Source organism: Hoplias malabaricus, chromosome 9 (assembly GCF_029633855.1).
Source record: "Hoplias malabaricus isolate fHopMal1 chromosome 9, fHopMal1.hap1, whole genome shotgun sequence".
NCBI lineage: Eukaryota > Metazoa > Chordata > Actinopteri > Characiformes > Erythrinidae > Hoplias > Hoplias malabaricus.
This window is the reverse complement of record NC_089808.1, coordinates 12,006,399-12,030,455: the sequence shown is the minus strand read 5'-3', so window position 1 is coordinate 12,030,455 and position 24,057 is coordinate 12,006,399. Positions and strand designations below refer to the sequence as shown.

Sequence of the window (24,057 nt, the reverse complement as noted above, 5' to 3'; positions counted from 1 at the left end):
CAGCTGAACAAGTTCCTCAGTTTAATAACAAAATTCAAGTAAGAGAATGATCTATTAAATGGAGGGAACTGATTGTTAATTTGAGGAATGACTTGTAGTATCTCAGTATCAAAAACAGCCTGACTTATTTACTTTATGAATTATGAATTTTGGTGTTTAGAGACCAACAGAGAGCTCTTCTGTATGGGCCCTGTATGTTACATTGTATACATGTCACGTTTTATACTCGCAGGTGATAGCTGTAGCATCTGGGCTTGGTGAGAAAGCAAAACTCATTCATTTTCAGTAGAAAGCTCCTGTGAGCCAGGTTTGAATTCTGCATTTCTCTCTGCTGATTGTAGATGAAAAATAGAATAGGTGTATCATCCATCTCTCTCTCTCTCTCTCTCTCTCTCTCTCTCTCTCTCTCTCTCTCTCTGAGTGATAGATAAGTGCATGTACAGGTTTCATGCGTTTGGGACGGAGTGTGTGTCAGTACGGCTGTGTTAAAGCAGGACTGATTGCTCTCTGACAGTTCTTAAGGTCCTCCCCTTCACTTTAAACGCTTTAAACACTTTCCCTGCTGGTGATACAGAAAGCTAGACTGAGTGCCGAGGAGACGAGTGTGGGCGTCCAAGACCGAGACGAGTTATTAAAAGAACTGTCATGAAAATGTAGCTTATGTCAACTTATAATGCCAAACCGTTCTTTTATTTTTTTGGTGGGGGGATAGTTTAGAAGCCAGTTTGCAGTTTTCTCATTTATCCAAATGTATGAGATGTAAGGACATAGAATGTACACTACATGTCCAAAGGTTTACAGACAACATTTAGTAGTAGTACATGCAACTAGTTTAAGATACATCCATGTGAATACAGAATCTTCAACTGTCCACACACAGCTTGTAAAATCAAAAAAGAGCTACAGGAAAAGCTTCATATACACAAGCTCATGTTTGTGAATGCCCAATGCTTGCTAGAGTGTCGAGAAGTGAAACAGCATTCTCTGAAATGAAGGAGCTCCATTTAATACCTTTGGGATGAGATGGCGTGGCTTTTGTGATCCAGCACAAATTATCCAACACTGGTATCTGACCTCACTAATGTTCTCACGGCTGAATGAGGTCCAGTCCTCACAGGAATGGTCCAACATCTTGTAAAATCCCACCTTGTAGAAAAATAGCGTTTGATATTGCAGCAAAGGGGAAATAATTCCCTATTAAAACTCTTAAAAGTTTGGCCTAATTAGGTTTCTCATAAAACAGGAAAGTACAAATTATTAGGTGTAGAAAAATGTGTCAAAGCACAGATAGGTGGCACTGTGGCGCAGCAGGTAGTGTCGCAGTCACACAGTTCCAGGGACCTGGAGGTTGTGGTTTCGAGTCCTGCTCTGGGTGACTGTCTGTGAGGAGATTGGTGTGTTCTCCCCATGTCCATGTGGGGGTGCTCCAGTTTCCTCCCACAGTCCAAAAACATGTTGGTAGGTGGATTTGCGACTGTGTGTGTGTGTGTGTTGCCCTGTGAAGAACTGGTGCCCCCTCCAGGGTTTATTCCTGCCTTGCGCCCAGTAATTCCAGGTAGACTCTTTTTATGCACTCCACTTTGCATTGTGGCAAAACCAACATTCCCCATGACAAAACTGAATTAAGGCACAACCTCTCATGGCTTATTGCCATGTCATGAGCGCTAAGATTGAAATCCAGCGCTAAGATTAAATAGTCTAAACCAAAACTCACACGTATATTGGATACAGTATTATCCCCAAGAACAGAACAAATCGATGCACAAATGTTTGCAGCACCTATTCCTAAATCGAACTCATAGCAAATGCAGTGATGAATAAATTCCTCTCACTTGCCATTTTCAAACTACTTCATTTTTAGGTCATTTTATTTGTTGATGTATAATGTAACCATTGCAATTTTTATAGACTTTTTTAATACTATGCAACAGTTAACATAAAATGAGTATGTTTGAATTTTCAAATACAATACTAAGTTAAAAAACAAGTTTTAAACGTATTTGTACACCCAATAAATATGGGGTTTCCAATAAAGTGGCCAATGTGGGGAAGTACTTGTGCTTGTTTACACCAAAAAGCTCATGCATGGTTTATTGAGCAAACCATAGATATGATAACTAGTGTTAATTTTTCCTGGCACATGTTCAGTTGTCTAACTCATTTGCACAATTATACATAATTGTGGAAATATGATATTAATTTTCATATAAACAAAACACCACAAAGAGGAAAGAGCTACAGCCCTGCTTCTTTATGTATTAAGCTAAAGACTATGCCTCATACGTCCTCTTTGACTTTTATGATCTAGTGCTTTTTGTTTACTTGTTTTCTTTGTTTGTCTCAACACTCCATTTAAAAAGGCCAATGTTTTAGAAGCTCTTCAGACATCTTGACTTTTAGGACAGGCCGAGAGTTGAGAGAGAGAGAGAGAGAGAGAGAGAGAGAGAGCACACTTAATCCTGATGAATCGGGTCAGACCTCAGACTCAACAGCCAAATGGAGTGTGAATGAGTATCCGATAAACAAGTGTGTCCTTGTTCTGCTCTTGCTTTTCTAAGCAGAACCACAAAAACCTTTAGGATCTGAGAAACCAAGCCACCACCCCTTGTCCGATCCCAAATTCATAGGGAACACTAAGAAGGTCAGGACATCTTGATGGGCTGCTCTGATAGGAGGCAATTTGCTTCTTACTGACTATTATTTTCATCAAACCCGTGTTACCAGAGACAAAAAAAATGTCTAGTACAAGAAGGCTTATTCAAATCCATGCCCTTGAGTAGGTCAGATTCTGGCTATTTCAAATGACCTCTGCACAGTCAAATCAGCTGACAGTCCAGGTGGCAGACCTTACAAAGTAACATCATTGGAGTTCCAAAAAACACAGTTGAATACTTTAGACCGACTTGGACTGAACACAGCATTCTGTATCCCATTAACCCTTATAGGCATTGGGCATGGTGACATGAGGCTCATAGGCAGCCTGTCAGTGATCACCTGTGGAAATTATACAACCAAATACAGATGCCCCTTGATTTACAATGGGTTACAACTGGAGGAGTATTACGATATCATGTGGCAGAATGAGAGCTTTTTTCCACCAATTCAACCGGATCGGTTCAGGATTCTTGCCACTTTATCTGATGATACATCATCAGTGGGACATTGCAGGATTGCTCGATTCCTCTGTTACTTTGGTGAATTCAGTGCCAAAGCCAGAGATAAATGGATAGAGTCAAGACAAATCCACAGTTTACAGCAGGTTCAGATCATAGTGATACATGATTCTATCTGTTAAAGTTTGAACATTTTGAAGTAAGGTTCCAGAGCTGTCCTGTTGAGCTTATGAACTGTAGCAGTGAAGAAAAGTAGCTAAAGAATTGTACTGACCACAGCTCCAGAAGACATTTTTCAAACTAACATTTTCCTGTTTAATTTTCTTGCGATTCTCTTTCCAAATCAGAAATCATAAAACTCATCATTTTCTATACCCCATTTCAAAACGAATAGTTACACAGATCCATCTGGTTCTCTGGTCTTTTCCCCAGCACTCCAGTTCCACTGCGTGATAATGCTTTATTTGAGGTTCTGTGCACTTTCTGGAGCTTCTTTAGCTCAATATGCCAATGGATGCAGTCACAGTTCACATTGAAGCATCTAATATTATATGGTTTCAGCTTGGAATTACTTTTTCTGGTTCAGGAATCAGGGGGTTGTAAAAGGGAAACAAACCTGTTCCATAGGTGCATGAGGGTGTGGCTGCATATAATATTAAATTGTGCATCGCTTCCATGGGGGAAAAAAAAAAACTTAATTCAAAATTAGAATATGCTTTCTGCTCTATGTGTATCTATGTGTATCATCAAATTCCCATCCGTGGACATTTCAGTAATAGATTCACAGTACAATAGCTGCATTTACTTGTTAGATGGCTTGTTCACAGTTGTTTGACTCTATTGTGTATGCACGCCTGTAATTATTTATAAAAGTAGTATATAACTACGTATGTCACCATAGAAAATATTGTATTACAGTGAAAGTGTACACTTTATGAAGGTTGCATAGACAGATATGCTCAGAGTGCTCAGTACATCATTTTCTCAACCTATTTTTACATACTCTTCAAAATGCATTCTCAACTGGTATTGGACTGAGCAAAATTACAGTGTGTTTTCACTGACTCTGGGTCCAGGCACTGGTGTAGCCTTTAGGTTTTCCACTCCTGTATTCACACAGCATTTAGATTCGCTTTAAATATTTGATGCATGCCTGTGGGGGACTGTGAGGATTGGAGGTGTTATGACACTATGATGGGGGTATGACTGGAACAGCTGGAATGCAGAAAAATGCACATGGTGGCAAAATTACACCGACTGAGACATAATTAACGGCACTTGAGAAATGACTTGAAAATCAAGTTTGACAACTGTGCTTTCATGGGCTGTCGTGAATAATAGGGGAAGTCAAGACAATTTACACTAAAACTAAACAGCGAATATAGAGCAAGCGTGCATTTGAGTGTGTGTATATGTGTGTGTGAGCGAGCATGAGTCTGTCCTTAGCAAAGCATGCTAAATTAGACAGTGATTGAATTCATCCTGAAAGGAATGGCTCCATGCTACTGGTGACTTTTTCAAGGAATAGTTTGTGGAAAAACCTTATTCCATAAAATGTATTGCAAAAGCTGAATGCCTTATTCCAAGGCATGATTGACATTCAAGGTTCCCACCTTCCTCCTAAAGCTACACAGAGCGGTTTCTGCAGTGCTGAGCCAAGGGTAGCAACAACCGTTCTAAAAGTTCTAATCTCCTTATTACAGGTCAGTGAAGCATCACAATGATTTTAAAGCTGTAGTGTTAAGGGAAAGTTACTACCTTGTGTTCCTTTACCATCATAAGACAAATACTCCATACACACAAGCAGGAATAGTTATAGGATATAACTTATAGGACTGTGACATATAGTTATAGGGTCCTATGTGATAGGACAGTTGTTTGCCCTGATGGTAGTAGAGTACAGTTTGAGAAGGTGGTGTTAAGACTTAACACGTGCATTATTATTTCAATATGCAGCGATGGTAGGTTCTGCAGCACGGTTTTATATATATATTACATTATATATTACATTTTGTCTGCTTAATCACCTTGTAATTGACATGTTGCATTTTTAAAGATTTATTTCACAGTGTATGAATGTAAAAATATCACAAAGGTTTGTGATATTATGTTTTTGCCGTATTGTTCAGCTCTAGAAATGTGTGAAGTGTGTGGGCGATTTTTGTTGTCATTCTCTTGTCTTGCTACTCTTAGCAATTTTACCTCACTGCCGAAACACACAGTTCTGTTCTTCACACTCTGAGACGGTGTATATCAGCCACACCGTCGCAGCTCGGACGCCAATCCATTTCTCATCTACACTCACCACACGTCCTTCACACCAAACGCACCAACCTGCATCATGCAGGTTTTTTTTCTCTTTCTCTGTTTCTTTCTTTCTTTTTTTTAAACACAGAGCTTCTCTTTTTCTCTCTCTCTCTCTCTCTCTCTCTCTCTCTCTCTCTCTCTCTCTCTCTTGCTCTCTCTCTCTGGAGAGAGCTGAACGCTGTCTGATTCTGTCTGTAGTTTCTCATTTACATTTAAAGTGCCTGCTGTCGGCTCTCGGGGCATGGCGGAGGAGGCCAGTGCAGGTCTAATCCCAATCCAACTGCACGTCCAGTCTGTTTTCCAGTCTGAAGATACACTATCCAGTAGACAGTCAGAATTACAGATCCGATACAAAATTTTGGAATCACTGTGCAGATTCTAAAGTTTAGAACTACTGTTTATATCCCAAAGTCTGGGAAATCAAATTTAAACATTTTAAATAATAGATTTAATTCAGAATTTGTAATCTCAGTTTAAATTCATAAGTGTGCTATCAGTGTTTATTTTCAAATATTTCCACAGTCCTGACCCCTTGTTGGATTGAAGTATGTCAGCACTGTGTGAACATTTACAGTTAAGGAAACAATAACATGAAAGAAATAATAATAATAATAAAAAAACAGCTCCATTAGTGAATAGTAGGTTTTTTGTTTTTTTTTTGAGAGCCCCACCCCTTAGCTAATGCCATCCCCTCCACAGGATGGTTGTTGATCTCCAGCTGTGCAGGGTTTAGTGTTTTCCTGCTATAACACACCTGCGCCATCTCATCAGCTCATTATCAGGCCCTTCATGAGATGAACCAGGTGCACTGCAGGCACCATCTCTAAAGCCTCTACTGTTAATAAAGCAGCAGAATTTAAAGCAGGAAATGCACATCTGGTACAATACATGGCAATATGCAAGATTACTCATTTAAGATTGTTTATATCACAAATTACAAAAGCAGATTGTAATTTTTATTATATAAAAGGGTTCTCCCTCAATAAAAGCAGAGATATTTTGAAGTTTCAATCTGGACCATTGGGAAAAAAACTAAACAAAATCCATAAAAACATTGAACTGTAGCGTAAACAGCGAAAGTAAACAGTAATGTAAACACTGCAATGGTTGCATTAGTGGAACAGCCGTGCCGTTTTAACATGTGGTTTATTCTGCTGGGTGAGGGCAAAAGAAAAAGAAGGTTAAGAGAGAGAGAAAGAGAGAGAGATTAGTGATGAGGCTTCTCTGGATGATTGGTCTGGGCTGTTGTATTTAATTATATGAAGTGTAGCAGTGAAGAGGTGGGGAGAGAGAGAGAGATGCCAAGATTAAAATCCTAATTAAAGTGTTTCCAGCAGACAGGCCAACACTGGAAATCTGGACACCTCCACTAGCCTCATTAGCATTAGCCTTCACCTTGGATCTCTCTCTCTCTCTCTCTCTCTCTCTCTCTCTCCAGTTCAAGGTTTGCTTTACATATTTCAGTGTACTATCATATTTTTTGAATATTGCTTCATAATTATATATTATTGTCAAATAGCAATATGAACAATAATATAAATGTGCTATACCGTCAAAGACATTGACAATAATACAAATTTTATATCTTTTATTACTTATATACAAAAAAACAAAACAGTTAACAAATGCAAAAAAAAAAAAAAAAAACAATTTTCAAATCTCCATTTCATCTGTTTCCTCTCTTCACTCTTCTCACTCAGTTTCCCTTTCCTGTTGTCCCTATATTATCCAGATTTTTTATTCTATTCTTTTTCACCTCTCTATTTCTGATGTTTCTCCCTCCTTCCTTCTCTTCTCTCTATCTCTCTCAGTCACTCAAAGTGTCTTTCTCTTGTTCTGCTGCACAGATGAATGTCTTTTTCTGTCTTTGTCTTTGTCTGTTACATTCTCAAAAACTAAACCTAGTCAGTTATAATTTGGCAGTGTGTAATTATTTTCTCTTTTGTGTAATCAGCAGGAAAAGACTCTGCCTTGTATTTTTGAATGTTTTATAAAAGCGGGGCTTGAAAAGAAATTGAATAACACACTGGGAAATCAAAGTGGCCCACACTCGGAGCGTTTTGGTCTTACAGTTCCGCATTGACGCGCTTTTATTGCTTTTGATTTTGTATGGACGCCTCTTATCCTGTTACGTTTGTGCATATTCATGTAACTGAAGACCTAATTCATACTATGATTGAGCTGAAGTGTTTCTTTTTTATATTAGAAAGCACTCGATTGATTCCACTAATCACACATGGATGTTCAAAAATATGTATTTCCACCACATACGTCAACTGACCCCAAAAGGAAGCAGACATATCTTAGACAGCATTGAGGAATAAACTTGTGATTTCCCAACGACGGGACCAATGCTTAGCTTATTGATTGAATTCGTAATTTAATACATGATGATGCCTTGGCATTCTGTCCATGGTGTGTACCAGCCTTGCACCCAATGATTCTGGGTAGGCTCTGGACCCACTGTGACCCTGAACAGGACACAGCAATAGAACATTTACAGATAATGAATGAATGAAAAGTTGACTATTTGATCAGTTTTGAATCACAAACACCCCTTCAACTTGTTATAAAGGTATTAAATGGTTCTCAATCACTGCAGAAAATGTTGTTCTGCTGCACCACAACCCTGCCTTAAACAGCTGTAAGGCTGCGTAGCTTAAGTATTGTGACTTTAGGCTTGCGCGCAGCTGCCCCAGAGCACTCCATTTAAACTGTGGGTGCACCATAAAGTTGCTAAATGCACTAATTAGAAGGACTGTCTACAAACCTTTGGCCATGCAGTGTATATGAGCAAGCTTTTTAGCACGCTAAATGTTCTGCTTATTTAAAGTGCTCTATAATGAGCGTGTTTGGGCTTTTGCTTTTGAAGGTTTCTGAAAAAAAGATGAAAATGATCTTTTACAGATTGGCTCTTTTGATTTGTTCCAATTAAACAGAGTTAGAAATTTGAACACCAGGCCCAATTTCCATCTCAACGCTTGCATGTTTATTAATTTATATGTTTTTTTTTATTGACTGAAATGAAAAGAGGCAGGTTAACCTGGCCTATTATATTTGCTTCTAGTTTTTGTCTCTGAAAGTATGGCCTCTGGACAAAAAGCTCATTATCTAGCTGCATTTGGGATTCAGCAGGGGTTTTCTGTGTGATTTAGGAGGGAATTATTATTGCAACATAGAAATGAAAATTGATTTGAGATGAGTGTGAATCATTAATATGCCGTGCACTTCAATTTTTCATAGTGATTTCTGTTTGAATTTCAAAACACAGACAAGCAGGTGATACATAAACATTACTGCCATGTCCACTGTAACCTGGCAAGCTCACATTCATGCTGCTTTTTTGTTGCACTTCTCTCTCTCTCTCTCTCTCTCTCTCTCTCTCTCTCTCTCTCTCTCTCTCCCCAGTGGAGCAGAAGGGTCAGTTGGAGAAGGAGAGTGGGGTGAAGATTCTGGAGGCTGGACTGAGTGATGTAAGTGTGGAGAAATGATTCTTTCCTTCATTCCTTCATCCTTCTCTTCCTACCTCTGCTCTACCCTCTCTCTCTCTCTCTCTGCTATGATGTCATGACTCCTCTCTAGAGTGTAACACTACTCTCCTCCAAAACATAGTTTTTCACATACATGTAAAAGTCAAACAGTCCCTTACTGTCAAAGATCATGGTGCCCTGGTAGTCTGAAATGCATACATTCACATATTCATATGCCTTTCTTTGCTGTAGATAGTTTATTATGTATTGTAAAACAGGTGGATTTTTGTTGTTATTGTTGTTGCTGTTCAGAACGACCAGTTTCAGCTCCTGTTCCTTTAAATGAGAATGAGCCATTGTTTACCCTAGCACTAGCACACCACAGTGAGGGGTGAGGAGTAGAATCTTTGGTCTGCTTGGTTCAGTTTCTTCTCTGTTCTCATTTTTGCTGTTTTTGCTCAATACTCTTATCTCTCCACACGTGTGCGGGTTTTTTCTTTTTAACCTCGTCTTTTTGTGCTCTACGAATGGGTCAGGCGCTGTAATTGGAGAGATTAATATGAGCTAAGTGTCTGCTTTTAATGACTGATGCAGTACAAAATCCCATTTTCTGACCACAAAAATACTGACGCATTATGAGTTGAAAGGTGCTCGACAATCTCACCCCAGTGTGCAAATGCGCTGAAATAGTGCATTTTTCATATCTCCTTTAACATAATATGTCCTTTTAATAGTAAACTTACAATAATATCTGGTGCCCTCCTGCTTCAATGTAGTGAACAATCGATTTTTGTATTTAAAGCACAAATTTTTCATTTTACATTGCCCCTTCTATCAAGAGACCATGAATTCCTGGTGATGTCTCAGTGGCCACAACTCTTGCCCCTCTCTCTCCCCATGATCCCCCATCACTCAGCATGTCTTGGAGGACATTTTTGCTGCCTACTCTCTTAATTCAGCTAGTTAGCGTTCCTTGAATACGGGGTTACGTTATAAACATGTTGGTAGGTGGACTGGTTTTTAAAATGTATCCTTAGGTATTAGGTGAGACCCTGAATATTATTAAGAAGGTACAGAAAATGAATGAATGAATGAGTTATGGTCCACATCTTTATAGGTGGGTTTCCATCCAAAACGTTCACATATGATTTGTGTATTAAAGACATATCGGCAGAACAACATGCAAAATGAGACATATTTCCACCCAATGCACTTTTGCAAATAAGCTTGATGATGTAGGACCCCGTGATCAGGGATGTCATCGAAATTAGGGAGAGGGAGAGTTCTGAGTGGGTCGTTTATACCAAAAACACACTTTATATCAAAAAGCTTGATTTAATATTTTTTGCAGGGCGTCTGTGTCATTTCTGTGTTATAGAACTTGTTCTTAACATTTTGAGTGGAAAGTAAAATGCTGTGTGGTCTCTGACTTTTGCGCAGTGCTGCTGTGTGTCTAATGTATTCCACACATGCACTAAAATAAGAAGCTCTGATGCTGGTGTATAAACAGAGCAGTATAGTTTGGAGAGGAGAAAAGAAGAAGGCAAGTCTGGGGAATCCATTAAAAGCCTGTGGTTGAGGGATCAGTCCGGGGCTCCGGCATGCTCTGTATCGCATGCGCAGTGTGTGTAAAACAGCTGAAACGTCATCATTTATTAGAAAAACCCATTTTCATTGCCCTTTTGCACATTTGCGCTTTAGCGATATTCTAACTTTTCCCCCTCGTCCGACTGTAAAAGTCTTTTTTTTCATGTGGTGGATGGAAAACCGCCTTATGACACCTGCTGTAGGAGACGTAAAAAGTCTGCTAAATACTGTACATGTAAATGTATCTACACTCATTGTCTATTTTAGCAGCTCCTCTAACCACACATGAGCATTTTGTTGTACTACAATATGATTTGGGTGGTGGATCGTTTTTAGCGCTGCAGTCCCACTGACATGGTGGTGGTGGTGTTAGAGTTTGTTATGCTGATAGGAGTAGATCAGACACAGCAGTGCTGCAGGAGTTTTTAAAACTCCTGCAGTGTCACTGCTGGACTGAGAATAGTCCACAAAACAAAAAATATCCAGCCAACAGCGTCCTGTAAACAGTATCCAGTGACCACTGATGAAGGACTAGAAGATAGCTATCACAAAATGTCTCTGACTTACAAACCTACAAGGTGGACCAACAGGTGTGTCTGATACAGTTAGTGGGCACAGTCTGTTTACTCTGATTGATTTGTGCAAGCACAACACACATTAACACACGGCCACCACATCAGTGTTCAAATCCTCCACTCAAATCATACATGCTATGTGGTGTTTCTTAGGGGTACTGACCATTGAAGAACAGTGTGAAAATGGGCTAACAATGTATGCAGATGTAATTGTACAGGGTGGGCCATTTATATGGCCCTGAAACTATGGATACTGGAAGCCTGTGCTAGCATTTCTGCTGTGGTGTTGCTATCAGTGCATGAAGAGTGGGAGAAGAGGGTTGCATTGACAATCCAACACAATGAGCAGCACTTTGAACACATTTTATAAGTGGTCAGAAACTTGTAAATAACTCATGAAAGAATAGAGTTACCTTAAAGCAATCAGACCATTGTTTTTCTTGTGAAATTCCCAATAAGTTTGATGTGTCACATGACCCTCTTCCCATTGAAAAAAACAAAAGTTGGATCCAAAATGGCCGACTTCAAAATGGCCACCATGGTCACCACCCATCTTGAAAAGTTTCCCCCCTCCCATATACTAATGTGCCACAAACAGGAAGTTAATATCACCAACCATTCCCATTTTATTAAGGTGTATCCATATAAATAGCCCACCCTGTACAACTACAAAGGGCACCTATATGGTAAATAAAGCTGGTAAAATGGACAATAAATGCAGAAACAAGGAGGTGATTTTAATGTTTTGACCAATCTGTGTATATTAACCATATTTTCTGTATCTGTAGAAGGTGATTATAAGCAAGAGTAAAATATAACTGGGCAAATATCTTTGTACATCCTCAAGTCAAAAGGGTGCAAAATGCTCTGATTCTTTAGTTTAATTTACTTGTATTTATTTTTCATATGCCTTCCTCTAGCTTTCTTTTGATACTGGTGGTAAACAGATTTTTGATTGAGCTGAAACTGGAAGGAGACATGGGTAAATATAGATTGGCTCAAAGCTGGTGAAGTGGTTTTTGTCTTTATCTCTTCAGCGGTTCCAACAGAATATGACTGGAATGTTTAAACTATAAAGTTTCAAAATTAAATTAAAATGAGCTACAGAGTAGTTTGAGTGCTGGGCACTACTGTTTTCTCTGCAAAGAACAATGTTGACATAGTAACAAACACATCTGTGCGTGTAGGTAGTGTGTGTGTGTTGGGGGGGGGGGGTGCGGGGGCAGTGCACATGTGTGTGTGTGTGTGTGTGTATGATTGTCATTAAATACCACTAAGCTGTTGTGTGTGTCACTGATTCAATAGGCTGTTGGCCGCATGGCAGCATGCCAAACACACTCTGTCAATCAAAATGGCTGCCACAGACAGAGAGGGGAAGAGGGAGAGAGAGGGAAATTGAACAGATGGCTATCAGTTAGCCCTATCAGATAGAGGAGCGGAGATTTGAGTGTTAGCTAACAGGCTGACATTTGGTGATTTCATGCATATCTTGAATTCAAATGATATGGACTTCTAATTTGCATAATATATTCACCAGGATGTACATAAGCAGTAAGGCTTTTGAAGACCAGTTTTGAGACTGCTCAGAAGCATATATCATAATTAGGACATTATAATAGTTGTAAGTTCAAAAGTTTTTTGATGAATTTCATTCATTTCATTCATCTCAGTTAAATGTAATTTAATCATTGTACCTGATACTTTAGCCCTAGACTGCTTGGGGTTCGTCAGTGAGCTCAAATAGATACATTTTAACACGTTATGATGTATTGTTGTCTGTAAATGTGCATATAAAGGCAACTTTCATGATTGTAATCATAAAACACTTTTCAAAATATGTTTCCTCACCATTTGCTAGCTCTCCAGTCTGTTTGTGTTTTAAATAATTTAGATAGAAACTCTAAATTTGGGAGAGTGCAAACTGCATGAAAGTAAACATAGATCCAAAGTGCTCCAAAACTAAACAACTTGAGTCACAAATGATTTTCTGTGGTAATTCAAACAGTGATTTAGCAAGCTTTTGAATGTGAGCAAACTAGAGAGAACTGCAGTTTCCCACAATCATAGATGTTTTCTTTTAAGGCCTGTAGCCAGTTGCACCAGCTGAACATAAGTTTGATTGTAATTTGGAATGTAAAGTCCCCACTAAAGCTTACGTTGAAAGAAGTTAGTTTAAAACTAGTGACATGCAGAATTCCCATTGCCCCACAGGCACTTACACTACATCTTAACTAGTAGTGCATTAATGATGGTGATATCAAAACACTGTTGCACAGAAAGACGTTTTGAAACTCTGCAGCCAATCAGTAACACTTCCTGACATATTACACACATGATCTCAACACATAGTGAAATCGCTGGTGTCTCTCTCTCTCACGCTGCATCTTCTTCACTTAAGGTTGTATTATTTTATTATGAACAGAGAGAAATAGCATTTATTTATTCTCTTATTTTAACTGATTTCTCATGGCAGAATTTTTACCTACTGCTGGATATGTGTCAAATTTTAGGAACCAGTTAAATTTTAGTAGCTTGTAAACTGGAATATAGCAGCCGTTTATGTTCAAACTAGGCTATGATGGAACTAACATTCAGCTAATGCAACTGGCTACAAACTGCAGTAACCCAGTATTCAAAGAAAAACCCTAGCATGCTAATGTTGGCAGTTGTTCTAGAATGTTTTGTAAAATACCTGTCAGTGGCCACCTGCCAAACAAAACTGAAGAAAACAGCAGATCTAATAAAAAAATTGAGAACACATTGAGTCACTATTCTGTTGTTGCTAGCTAAAGTGCAACTGGAAATGTATGTAACTGGTTAATGGAGACTGATATAGACTAACAATACTTACCTATAATCCCATTTTTAAGTCTTTCAATAGTTTTCATTCTGCGATAATTTTTTTACAATTATTTTTAGAACTGCTGACATAAAGAAAAACATGCTAAATCCTGGTTATTGGTGACATGTGAGCTGAGTCTCAGCAGAGGCGCAGCTGCGCATGGAAAATAAACTGCACTGTTTTTATTTTATTTTACAGATTTTATTTTCATTTTCAGTCTAAATACATCCTTTAAAGAAGTCACTGTGAGATTGCTGCTTTAATCCTAGGAGACCTACTGGTTGGCTGGACTGACAATAGCCCGCCAACCAACAATGTCCATAGTCTAGTTGAAGGACTAGAGGAAGACCAACGCAACACAGATTTTACATTTACAAGGTGGACCAATCTAGTAGCATTTGTCAGTAATATGTGCTGATTATATTTGGAAACATAGTCTATCTCTCTGTTGTGCATAAAAATGTATAAATAAACAAAACACTATTCACTGGGAATTATCATCAAATAAATGCTGTTTAATTTTGGAACAGTAATAATACTCTCACAATTACACCATTCTCTACCTTTGCCTCTACAAATTGTTTTCTGATCAACTGGGGGTCATCACCATACCAACGGGATTCAAACACAGCAGCACCAAGATAGTGAGGATGAAGGGGATGATAAAAAAAATAAGAAGAAAAGAAGACCAAGACAAAAGGCTTTTTGACGCTGCTTTAAGTAAGAGCATCAGCAATCTTGGCCCTGAACAATAGCAGGATTAGCTCAAGTGCTGTCAGTCTGCACAGGGACATAATGCTGCCGTTAATATTCATAAAGAAATTAAGCCAGGTGTGTGTGTGTGTGTGTGTGTGTGTGTGTGTGTGTGTGTGTGTGTGTGTGTGTGGGACGCACACACAGAGGTTTTGTTCAGACACGCTGATGAATATTCATGATGGCCTCTCAGCGGAGGTGAGAATGTAATCAAGTGGAGTATTGATGTGTCGTGAGCTTCTATAAACCTCCTTTAAACCAGCCACACAATGGAGACTGTGACCATAAAACCGATGTGTGTGTGTGTGTGTGTGTGTGTGTGAGTGTGTTTGTGTGTGTGTGTGTGTGTGTGTGTGTGTGTGTGTGTGTGTGTGTGTGAGTGTGTTTTTGTGTGTGTGTGTGTGTGCATTTTCAGGACAGAAATATTCAAAAATAATAAAAGAAGTACAGGAACAGCACACTGCTTCTTTTGACATATTTCTTACCTCATTTGCTTTAACTTAAAGCATAAAATATATTTACTAAAGTTAGGATTGTAGGTTAGGATTGTAAAATTCAATTATATTAATACTACATATTTATACTCGTTGTCAACATTATAACATGTCTGCAGACATAGCCTATGATTAGTGAATTCATCTATTTTAAAGTGAACCAATGTAGACATATAAATGTTACATGTGCAAAAATAGTTATAGAAAAGCTTGAAATTAAATTGTTACACGCTAGAGGAGCTGAACTTGAGCCCAAGGTCACTATACTCCAGCTTATCACAACAATATTTTAACATCTAGCAAACAGCCCTCCCAGAAGAGTAGACTTGCCGAAACAGAAAAAAAAGCCACAAAGTGGCGCCATATAATTTTCTAAAATATCTTTTTATTTACCACTGCATTGGTGACTTTTACACAATGTGCACCTCAGCATTTAGTGACCCTGCTCTGTAATTTTACATGATGTGCCATATTGTGGCTGAGTTGCTGTGGTTCCTAAACACATTCACTTTCCAAAAATACCACTTATAGTTGATTGTGGAACATCTAGATAAGAAGAAATTTCTCAAACTGGCTTTTTGCAATGTTGCCATCCTATTAGAGCAGGGGTTCTCAACTGGCCTCAGCCCGGGACGCACAATTTCTCATGGTCATTCACGACCCCCTTTATAGAATACAAACTAAACACAAAAAACTAAATTTTTTAAGAAATTGAGGAGGACCATGCCAAAGTTACTAAAGGTTCATGACAAATAACACACTGGGGTTTCTGTCCGCATTTGTCCTCAATGAACGAAAATCCACATTTCAAATACTCCGGGTTATATTTGCGTTTCGTCATCTTGCCTCTGAAGATCATCACAAATTTAAAGAGAAGGGTAACCGGCAAACAAATGGTGGTTACCATGGCAATAAGATTATTGTGCACGTCTGACACGTGCCTCTCTCTGTCTCTTTAGTTTTTTCAAGATAAAATACGAGTACAAAATCAGATGAGCATTAATTATTTTTAATGTTTAATTAAAAATATATATATATATTTTTTACATGCTGTCCTCCACCCGCCCAGAACGTGGCCATGACCCACCAGTCGAGAATCGCTGTATTAGAGTACCATGCTTGAATTCAGTGAGCTCTGTCGAATAACCCATTCTTTTACAAATGTTTGTAAAGACAGACTGCTTGGCTAGGTGCATGGTTGTATACACCTGTGGCATTGGGAAACACCTGAATGCAGTGATTAGGTGGTATGTTACAATGCTTTTCTGCATATAGTGTATCTGCCAGCTAACTACAGCATGGAACCCTTATACTGAAGCAAAAGGTGCAGGATTGTGAATCTCAGACAGTAATCTACATTTCACAATAAGATATTTTATGAATTTATTCCATTTGATTTTTTTAATGATGTGATAGGGTTATGCACCTTATACCAGTGATGTCTGGTCAGACTATTTGATGTGAGGGCTTCAAAACAATCAGTAGCTCACACACTGTCAGATACAACTAAGAGTCTTTGTAGGGTATTCAGCTGAATGTTGAAAAGTATTTGCAAATCATCGCATTCTTGTACATCACAGGTATGTGTGTCTGTGTGTGAGGGTGTTCTGGTTTGAACATATCTAGCTTAATTACGCTAACATTACCACTTGCAGCTTTGTAGTGTACAATTTTTAGTAAAACAGGAAAGAAAGGCAGTTTTGCATATTTGATGAGGAGAATCCAAGGTGAGGTGGCAAGCATGAGTTTCATGGGTGGGTGGAGATCGAACCAGGGACTACTTGCATGTTCATAGAAGTGTAGAGTCATATTTAATCCACTTTTTATACATTAGAGATTAAAGGGAAAACATGTTAACATAAACTTAATAAAGACAGATTACACAGAAGTTTTTGAAAGTGTAATCAATGAGCAGAGTGGGAATTTTAACCTTGATGTGTATCATTAGCTAATGGGTATAGCAAGCTAACAAAACCTCAGACTATTAGTCTGTCACTACCTGCAAATTTAACTGTGCCACTGGGTTGTGCATTGCATTAAGCCAAATTTACTTATTTAAATTAGTAGTTTAATCTTTACAGCTGGCAAGTTATATATATTTAAAAAATCCAAACCAGAAAAAAATCAAAGATCAGAAATTATTACTCCACATGGTTTGAGGTGAGTCTGGCATGATTTAGGCCTGAAGTTAGCATGATGCACTATTAGTTCCCAATACCTGCTACATTAGCCTAGCTCCAGAACTGAAATTATATTTTATGGGAGGCACGGTGGCGCAGCAGGTAGTGTCGCAGTCACACAGCTCCAGGGACCTGGAGGTTGTGGGTTCGATTCCTGCTCCGGGTGACTGTTTGTGAGGAGTTGGTGTGTTCTCCCCGTGTCCGCATGGGTTTCCTCCGGGTGCTCCAGTTTCCTCCCACAGTCCAAAAACACACGTTGGTAGGTGGATTGGCGACTCAAAAGTGTCCGTAGGTGTGAGTGAATGTGTCTGTGTTGCCCTGTGAAGGACTGGCGCCCCCTCCAGGGTGTATTCCTGCCTTGCGCCCAATGATTCCAGGTAGGCTCTGAACCCACCGCGACCCTGAATTATATAAGCGGTTACAGATAATGAATGAATGATATTTTATCATCGCTTTATGCTGTAAGTGGAAATTAATAATATACTGTGAAACTGAATCAAAAGGGCGGCACAGTTGTGCAGCAGGTAGTGTCACAGTCAACACAGCTCCAGGGACCTAGAGGTTGTGTGTTCGAGGCCTAGTCTGGGTGACTGTCTGTGTGTTTGGTGTGTTCTCCCTGTGTCTGCGTCGGTTTCCTCCCACAGTCCAAAAACACATGTTGGTAGGTGGATTGGCAACTCAAGAGTGTCCGTGTCTGTGTGTGTGAGTGTGTGTGTTGCCCTGTGAAGGACTGGCGCCCCCTCCAGGGTGTATTCCTGCCTTGCGCCCAATGATTCCAGGTAGGCTCTGGACCCACCGTGACCCTGAACTGGTTAAGCACTTACAGATAATGAATGAAACAGAATCAAAGATGTGGTGGTTATGATCTGTTTCAGAAACAAAGTGGCTGTACAGAGCGCTCATTAATGTGAGTGTTAATATCTGCAGACAAAGCAATAGAATGATTTTAATCAGATTAATCCTCTTTCTGTCTCTGTCATTCTGTCTCACTCTCTCTCTCTCCCTCCCTCAGTTTTGCTGGTGGTCTCTCACTCAGCTGCTGTGAAGTTTGTTGTGTTGCTTTATTTTGTTGGTAATTAGCTGTAATCATTGTGTCTCAGCAGGAGGTTCTGAACATGAGGGCATTTCGGCTGAAGAAGAAATGTGTGTGTGTGTGTGTGGTCCAGATATATGTTACAATGTGGGGACCAACCTGTGTTTCGATACATACATTGTGGGACGTTGTCTTGCTTAACGGTGGGGTACATGATTTAAATCAACAAACACATTTTATAAAATTCTGTGGATATTTACTCACAATTTGCTAGCTCAGTTGGTTTGCATGCTGGAGACAGGTCTTAGTCCAATATGCTAGAAATGGCACATTTGTGTGTACAAACAAAATTAAAGAGAAATGACAAAATATTAGAAAAAACATGTACATGTTTTAAAGGAAGAAAGAAAATGATTGGTTCATTGTAGGATTAGAGCAAATGCAAATATTCGTCACTGTACAACATACAATGAAATGTGTCATCCGCATTTAACCCCTCCATGGCAGAAACATGCACACACACACACACACACACACACGTGCAATGAACAAATTATTTTAAAATATGAGAGGGGTGAGTTGTTATATATGGTGTCAAACTAAGAAACTGTGGCCACAAATAAAATAAAATGTATATGGCCAAATCGTGGGAATGGGTAAACTAACTGATTTAAGATAATAGGATATAAGATAATAAGAATGTGTGCACAAGTTGTATCAACACAGGCTCGGTATGTGTTTGTTTCTCCTTCATAAACTGATCACACATTTTTCTGAAACTACAATATGGCTAAATTAATGAAGAGATCAAAATTCTGTCAGCATTTACATTGCAAAAAAGTGACACATATCATAGTAAAAATGTCAGAAGACACAGTTCGGTTCTGTGGTGGTTGTGGATAATAAATCAAATGGCTGTATTTGTGAGCTTGTGTAAATGTGGAATATATTTAAATGAATTTTGGAGCATCTACTTCAGAACGGGACCTTTAATTCTGACACTGCAAGCGAACTGATCTTCATCCAGAAGAACAAAACCTGCATAATCAAGAAAGGAGGAAGAGGCTTGATGTCAGTTTTTATTAATTGAGCTGGAATACATTCAATCTGAGGAGAGAGAGAGAGAGAGAGAGAGAGAGAGAGAGAGAGAGAGAGAGAGAGAGAGAGAGCGCTGATGAGCGAGGAGGAGAATTTTTTTTTGGGATGGGAGTTGATAAATGTGTTGATTAATGTTTTAATGAACTCATTTACTGGTCAGTATATCATGTAGCTTTCTCATAAAAACCAGAGCCCTTTTATAGATCTCAGTCTGATTAAAATAGAGAGAGAGAGAGAGAGAGAGAGAGAGAGATAGAGAGAGAGAACAGACAGCATGAAAAGAAAGGAGCAGGTGCAAGAGAGATATTAAGATATAAGAGAAAGAAGAGAGTAAGAGCAGAGAAGAGAAAGATGGAAGGTGAAACAAAATGAGAAAAGTGAACAGGTAACAAGAAATTCAAAGTGATTGTTGATACTTGGCCAGCATATGCGTTTAAGACCATTATGTTCTGTGCCAAGCATGGACTAAGGAGTTATAAATCTCCCCAGCATTATGCTGTGGAGCAGTGGGATTGTGTTTTATGGAGTGCTGGAAAACTCTCAATACCTTTGGGATGAATTGGAGTGGCATTTGTGATTTAGAATAACCACCCAACACCAGTATGTGACCTCACTAGCGTTCCTGAGTCCTTGAAGAACTTACTTCAGATTTTGAATGGGCTTTATGGACCACTCCCTCCACTAATCACATGATATGATATGAAATTTGGCAAAACTCTTGGTATAAAAAAGAAAAATGATAATTATAAATGATAAAAAAAATATATCAGTATAACCATAAAGCCTTCCAAGAAGAGTAGTTTCACCTTAAAGGCGATGTTAGCTATTTTAATCCCAAAATATTATTTTTACATCATTCAGAGAATATATCCTCACCATTTACTAGCCCTTCTGTTCGTTTGTGCACTGGAAGGAACTCCTGTTTTTGGAAGCAGCCGTGGCTCTGTAAATGGGAAGCAAAAAAAAAAAACTTCTAAGTCTGAAATGGCTCTGTCTTTTTCTTTTGTGTGTTTCTGGCTACGGCCACGGCTAAGAAACCGCATCTGGAGGCATTTGGAAGGCAGACAGAACTCTGAATGTTGAAAATCTTATATATATAAATAGATGAGGATGTGGCTCTATTCTTGTTACATATGTGGGTAACATTGAATTTGTTTCTTTTTTTTTTTTTTTTTGCTGTTTCAGATTCATTAATTAACTTACTTGACTCCAAATTTGGGAGACTGCTAACTGTCTATAAAGGTAAATACAGACTGAAAGTGCTACTGAAACAGCCCGAGTTACAAATGAAAACAGTGAATAAAAACAGACAAGTTAAACTTCAATCACGAACAAGCTACAGTTGGCTTCTTACACAAACATGACTTTGCACTATAAAAGGGGAATTTAATTGGCTGCGAGAGCAAAGAATTGAGACCCCCAGAATTGTCTATGTTTAACACCCATACTTTTACAATAAATATCAGATGAAAAATTGTCCACACGCATTTGGCAATAAAATCTAAGTACAAGATCAGAAGCAGAAAATGTGCCTTGATGCATGTTTATGATTTATTAATGGTGCTTTTACACTGCATGATAACTGCACTACTCTAATCCACTCAAATATACTTGTTTTTTGGTTAATTTCCCCTAACAAAGCTCCCCCCTGAAATATAGCCAGTGACACTGTAGAACACAGTTTCTAATGAGAACCACAAGCTGTGGAGACCACAACAATGGCGGCGGTAAAGTTAAGTGTTGTTTACTCACCGTGTACACGCGAGTTCAGACAGATCAGTAGAGTTGCAATGTCCGCCTCTTGCTCGATTCCTTTGTCGGCCACCGATCCAAGGACTGTTTAAACGTCTTCAAATAACCACTGTGTAATTTCACAAGCAAGTCACATGTTTTTCCACGTACACAAACATTTTTCCCACAAACTGAGCACTAAGACCCCTTTCATACAGGACACTTGTAGAGAATATGTCAGATTTGTTTCTGACACTGCCACAAAATGCCTCAGTACATTGAACCCAGAGAGTGGGATGAAGAGGGTATGTGGGGATGTGATGAGACAGAACAGAGGCCATGCATAAAAAAAGTAACAAAAAGGGATTGGTGGGGGCATGGTTTTGGAATGAGAGTGAGTAAGGAACAGAAAGAGAGAGAGAGTGGAAGCAGAAGAGAAGAGAAAGAAGAGAAAAAATGGAGGGGAGAAGTTAGAAAGAGAAGAAAATTAAAGTGTTTGGGAAGTGGTGAGCAAGAAGAAGAGAAAGAAGACAGGAGATGTTAAGTTTCAGTTATTCTCTTCTCGTTGACTTGCACACTTCTCTTATTCTTTCTCATTCTCTCTCTCTTTCTCTAAAAACTGACTTCTTCTCTCACTCTCATTCTCTATAAAAGTTCTCTTTTGCTCTACCTCTCACTCTCTCTCACTCAAAACTGACATTCGTCTCTAAAAACACATTTCCTATCCCCTCTCTCTCTCTCTCTTTCTCTCATGACCTTAAGGTCAAGGAGGTTCACCTCACACCCACCTGTGTGTCAGCTGGCCCTGGTTGTCATGACAACGTCCACTCTGTCAGTTATGATAGGGGTTTCCATAGCCACGTGACAAACCCACCCAATCACTTAATGCCAGGGGCACACACACAGGACTACAGTTATCCCACCAGCCTCCCATTAACATCTACCTAGTCATTTGATTGGCCATTTCCTTTAACAGTTAATCATTTATTCGTTCAATGACATAATTATCTTATGTCTGTTCTCCAGTGGTGTGAGTTTTACAGAGAAAAATGGAGGGAAAGGCATGTGATCATGAATAAGCAAGGAACTGAGCCCTAGTCTACCACACTGAGTTCTGCGCTGTGTCTGTATGTCTCGTAAACTGAGGGTCATGATGGAAGTGTTGTTAAGGGATCATTAAAACGTGTCAACACAAGGCCTCCTTTATTGTAGTTACAGTGAGGTTAAAGCAGTTAAAGCTGTTTTTACAATCAACCAGTCAGAGCTTGGTTGTCGTGGTAACTTCAGTTGTTTGATATATATTTTTACCCTTTGGGGTCAAATAACATGCCCATGCGTCAAATTTAATGTTTGTGGTTTTATTAAAGGTGCAATATTCAAAATATCTACTGCCACCAGGGGTTGCACTAGAGCAGCAGCATCTCAGACTCAAACAAATCTCAGATTTAAACATACACAGTCACACTCTTCACTTCAGACTCACGCCCCTGTCTCAAATGTACTGGAATGCACTCTGTCACTCACTATGGTTGTTTTATTCCCCACTAGCTGACACTTGTCTCTCATGTTTCTTCGTGGGAAATCTGTGACAAGAGCATAGCTTCCCCCTTTTTTTTCTTCCTGCCCTTTGATAGGAAATGACATAGAACAGCAAGAAAAATGTGGCATGGTTTTCTTTAAGAACAGTCACTGCTTCCAAGCTTGGCACTGTGCAACCATTTCACTTCATCTACCCAAAAGCCACTGTGCGTCTGGAATAATGGCTGCATCCATATCTCATAGGTGTACAATATAATTGTTAATTTTAAAATAAATAGACTATTTTTTGTAATAGTTCTTAACCATTTAAAAGAATTCCACCATGTTAAGGCTTATAAGTGTTACCAGCCAGAATTCCTTTTAAGAACCTATTAAACCTCTCTGTTTTCTGCCTCTACTGTGCACACTTTGTCTTTAATCTGCTCCACATGGCTTTGCTTTTGTGGAGAGTGATGAACAAAAGGCTGATTTCACAAGTTTATCCCGTCTTGGTGTGTGTTTTCCCTAACAGTCTCTTAAACTCCTGTAGGTGAGACTCTAAGTAGAGAAATTACGGAGCGTGTGTGAGTCGCTTGCCGCCGCAGAGGATTCTGGGAGGCGGGTGTGATATGCTAATGAGAATTTCCCTGAAAGTCCCAGCTCTCATTAGGAATCTTTTCACAGCCTGAAAAACGTCACATACTCCACCGCACAGAGACGCAGAGAGCTCAGAGGGAGAAAACACACATAAAACAGAGGGATGATGATACGGGGACTGTCTACTGTAACTGTTCTCTTGTTTATTGTTCCCCCTTGGTTCTTTGCTTGGCTTTTCTTTCTTCACTTTGCTTGTTTTTGTGTGTGGGATCTGCAGCCTTGGTTGAGAAATGTTCCCCGTGTGTGGGTTTTCATCTGTTTCAGCAGGATGTTCCATTCTGTTTGACTTATTTCTGAAATAGAAGCTGATAAATAACTAAATAAATTAATGAATACATTTTTAAAGCCCATATCCCAAAGCATAGCTCTTCAAGTGTTCTTTAGTAAGAATAGCGTCTCTACGTTTTTAGTGGTCAAAATAAAAAATGATAAGGCCAGGGGCAACAGACAATTGGAAATGTCGAGCCCTACTTTTCTTCCACTCTGTGAACACTGGCCACTTATATATTATAAAGCTCTACATTTGCACTGGTTACTGTACTAGAAACTGCTGCTCATATGTAAACGGCTCAGTTCCTTAACTATATATCACTGATCAGGTTCTGAGCACAGGGCCAGTGTTGTCCAGATTTTATGTGCGACGTGGATCATTCTGGATTGACACAGGAATAATCTGGAATCACACATTAGTGTGATTTC

The 24,057-nt window shown here is 39.1% G+C and overlaps 1 protein-coding gene across 1 annotated transcript in view; it reads left to right on the top strand.

Annotated features, from left to right (window-relative positions):
* The window catches only part of ptprn2 (protein tyrosine phosphatase receptor type N2), a 290,779-nt gene that overhangs the window by 171,930 nt on the left and 94,792 nt on the right, over positions 1–24,057 (top strand). The window contains exon 13 of the mRNA XM_066680912.1: positions 8,829–8,893. Coding sequence (XP_066537009.1) covers positions 8,829–8,893 — 65 coding nt within the window. The remainder of the gene's footprint in view (positions 1–8,828; positions 8,894–24,057) is intronic.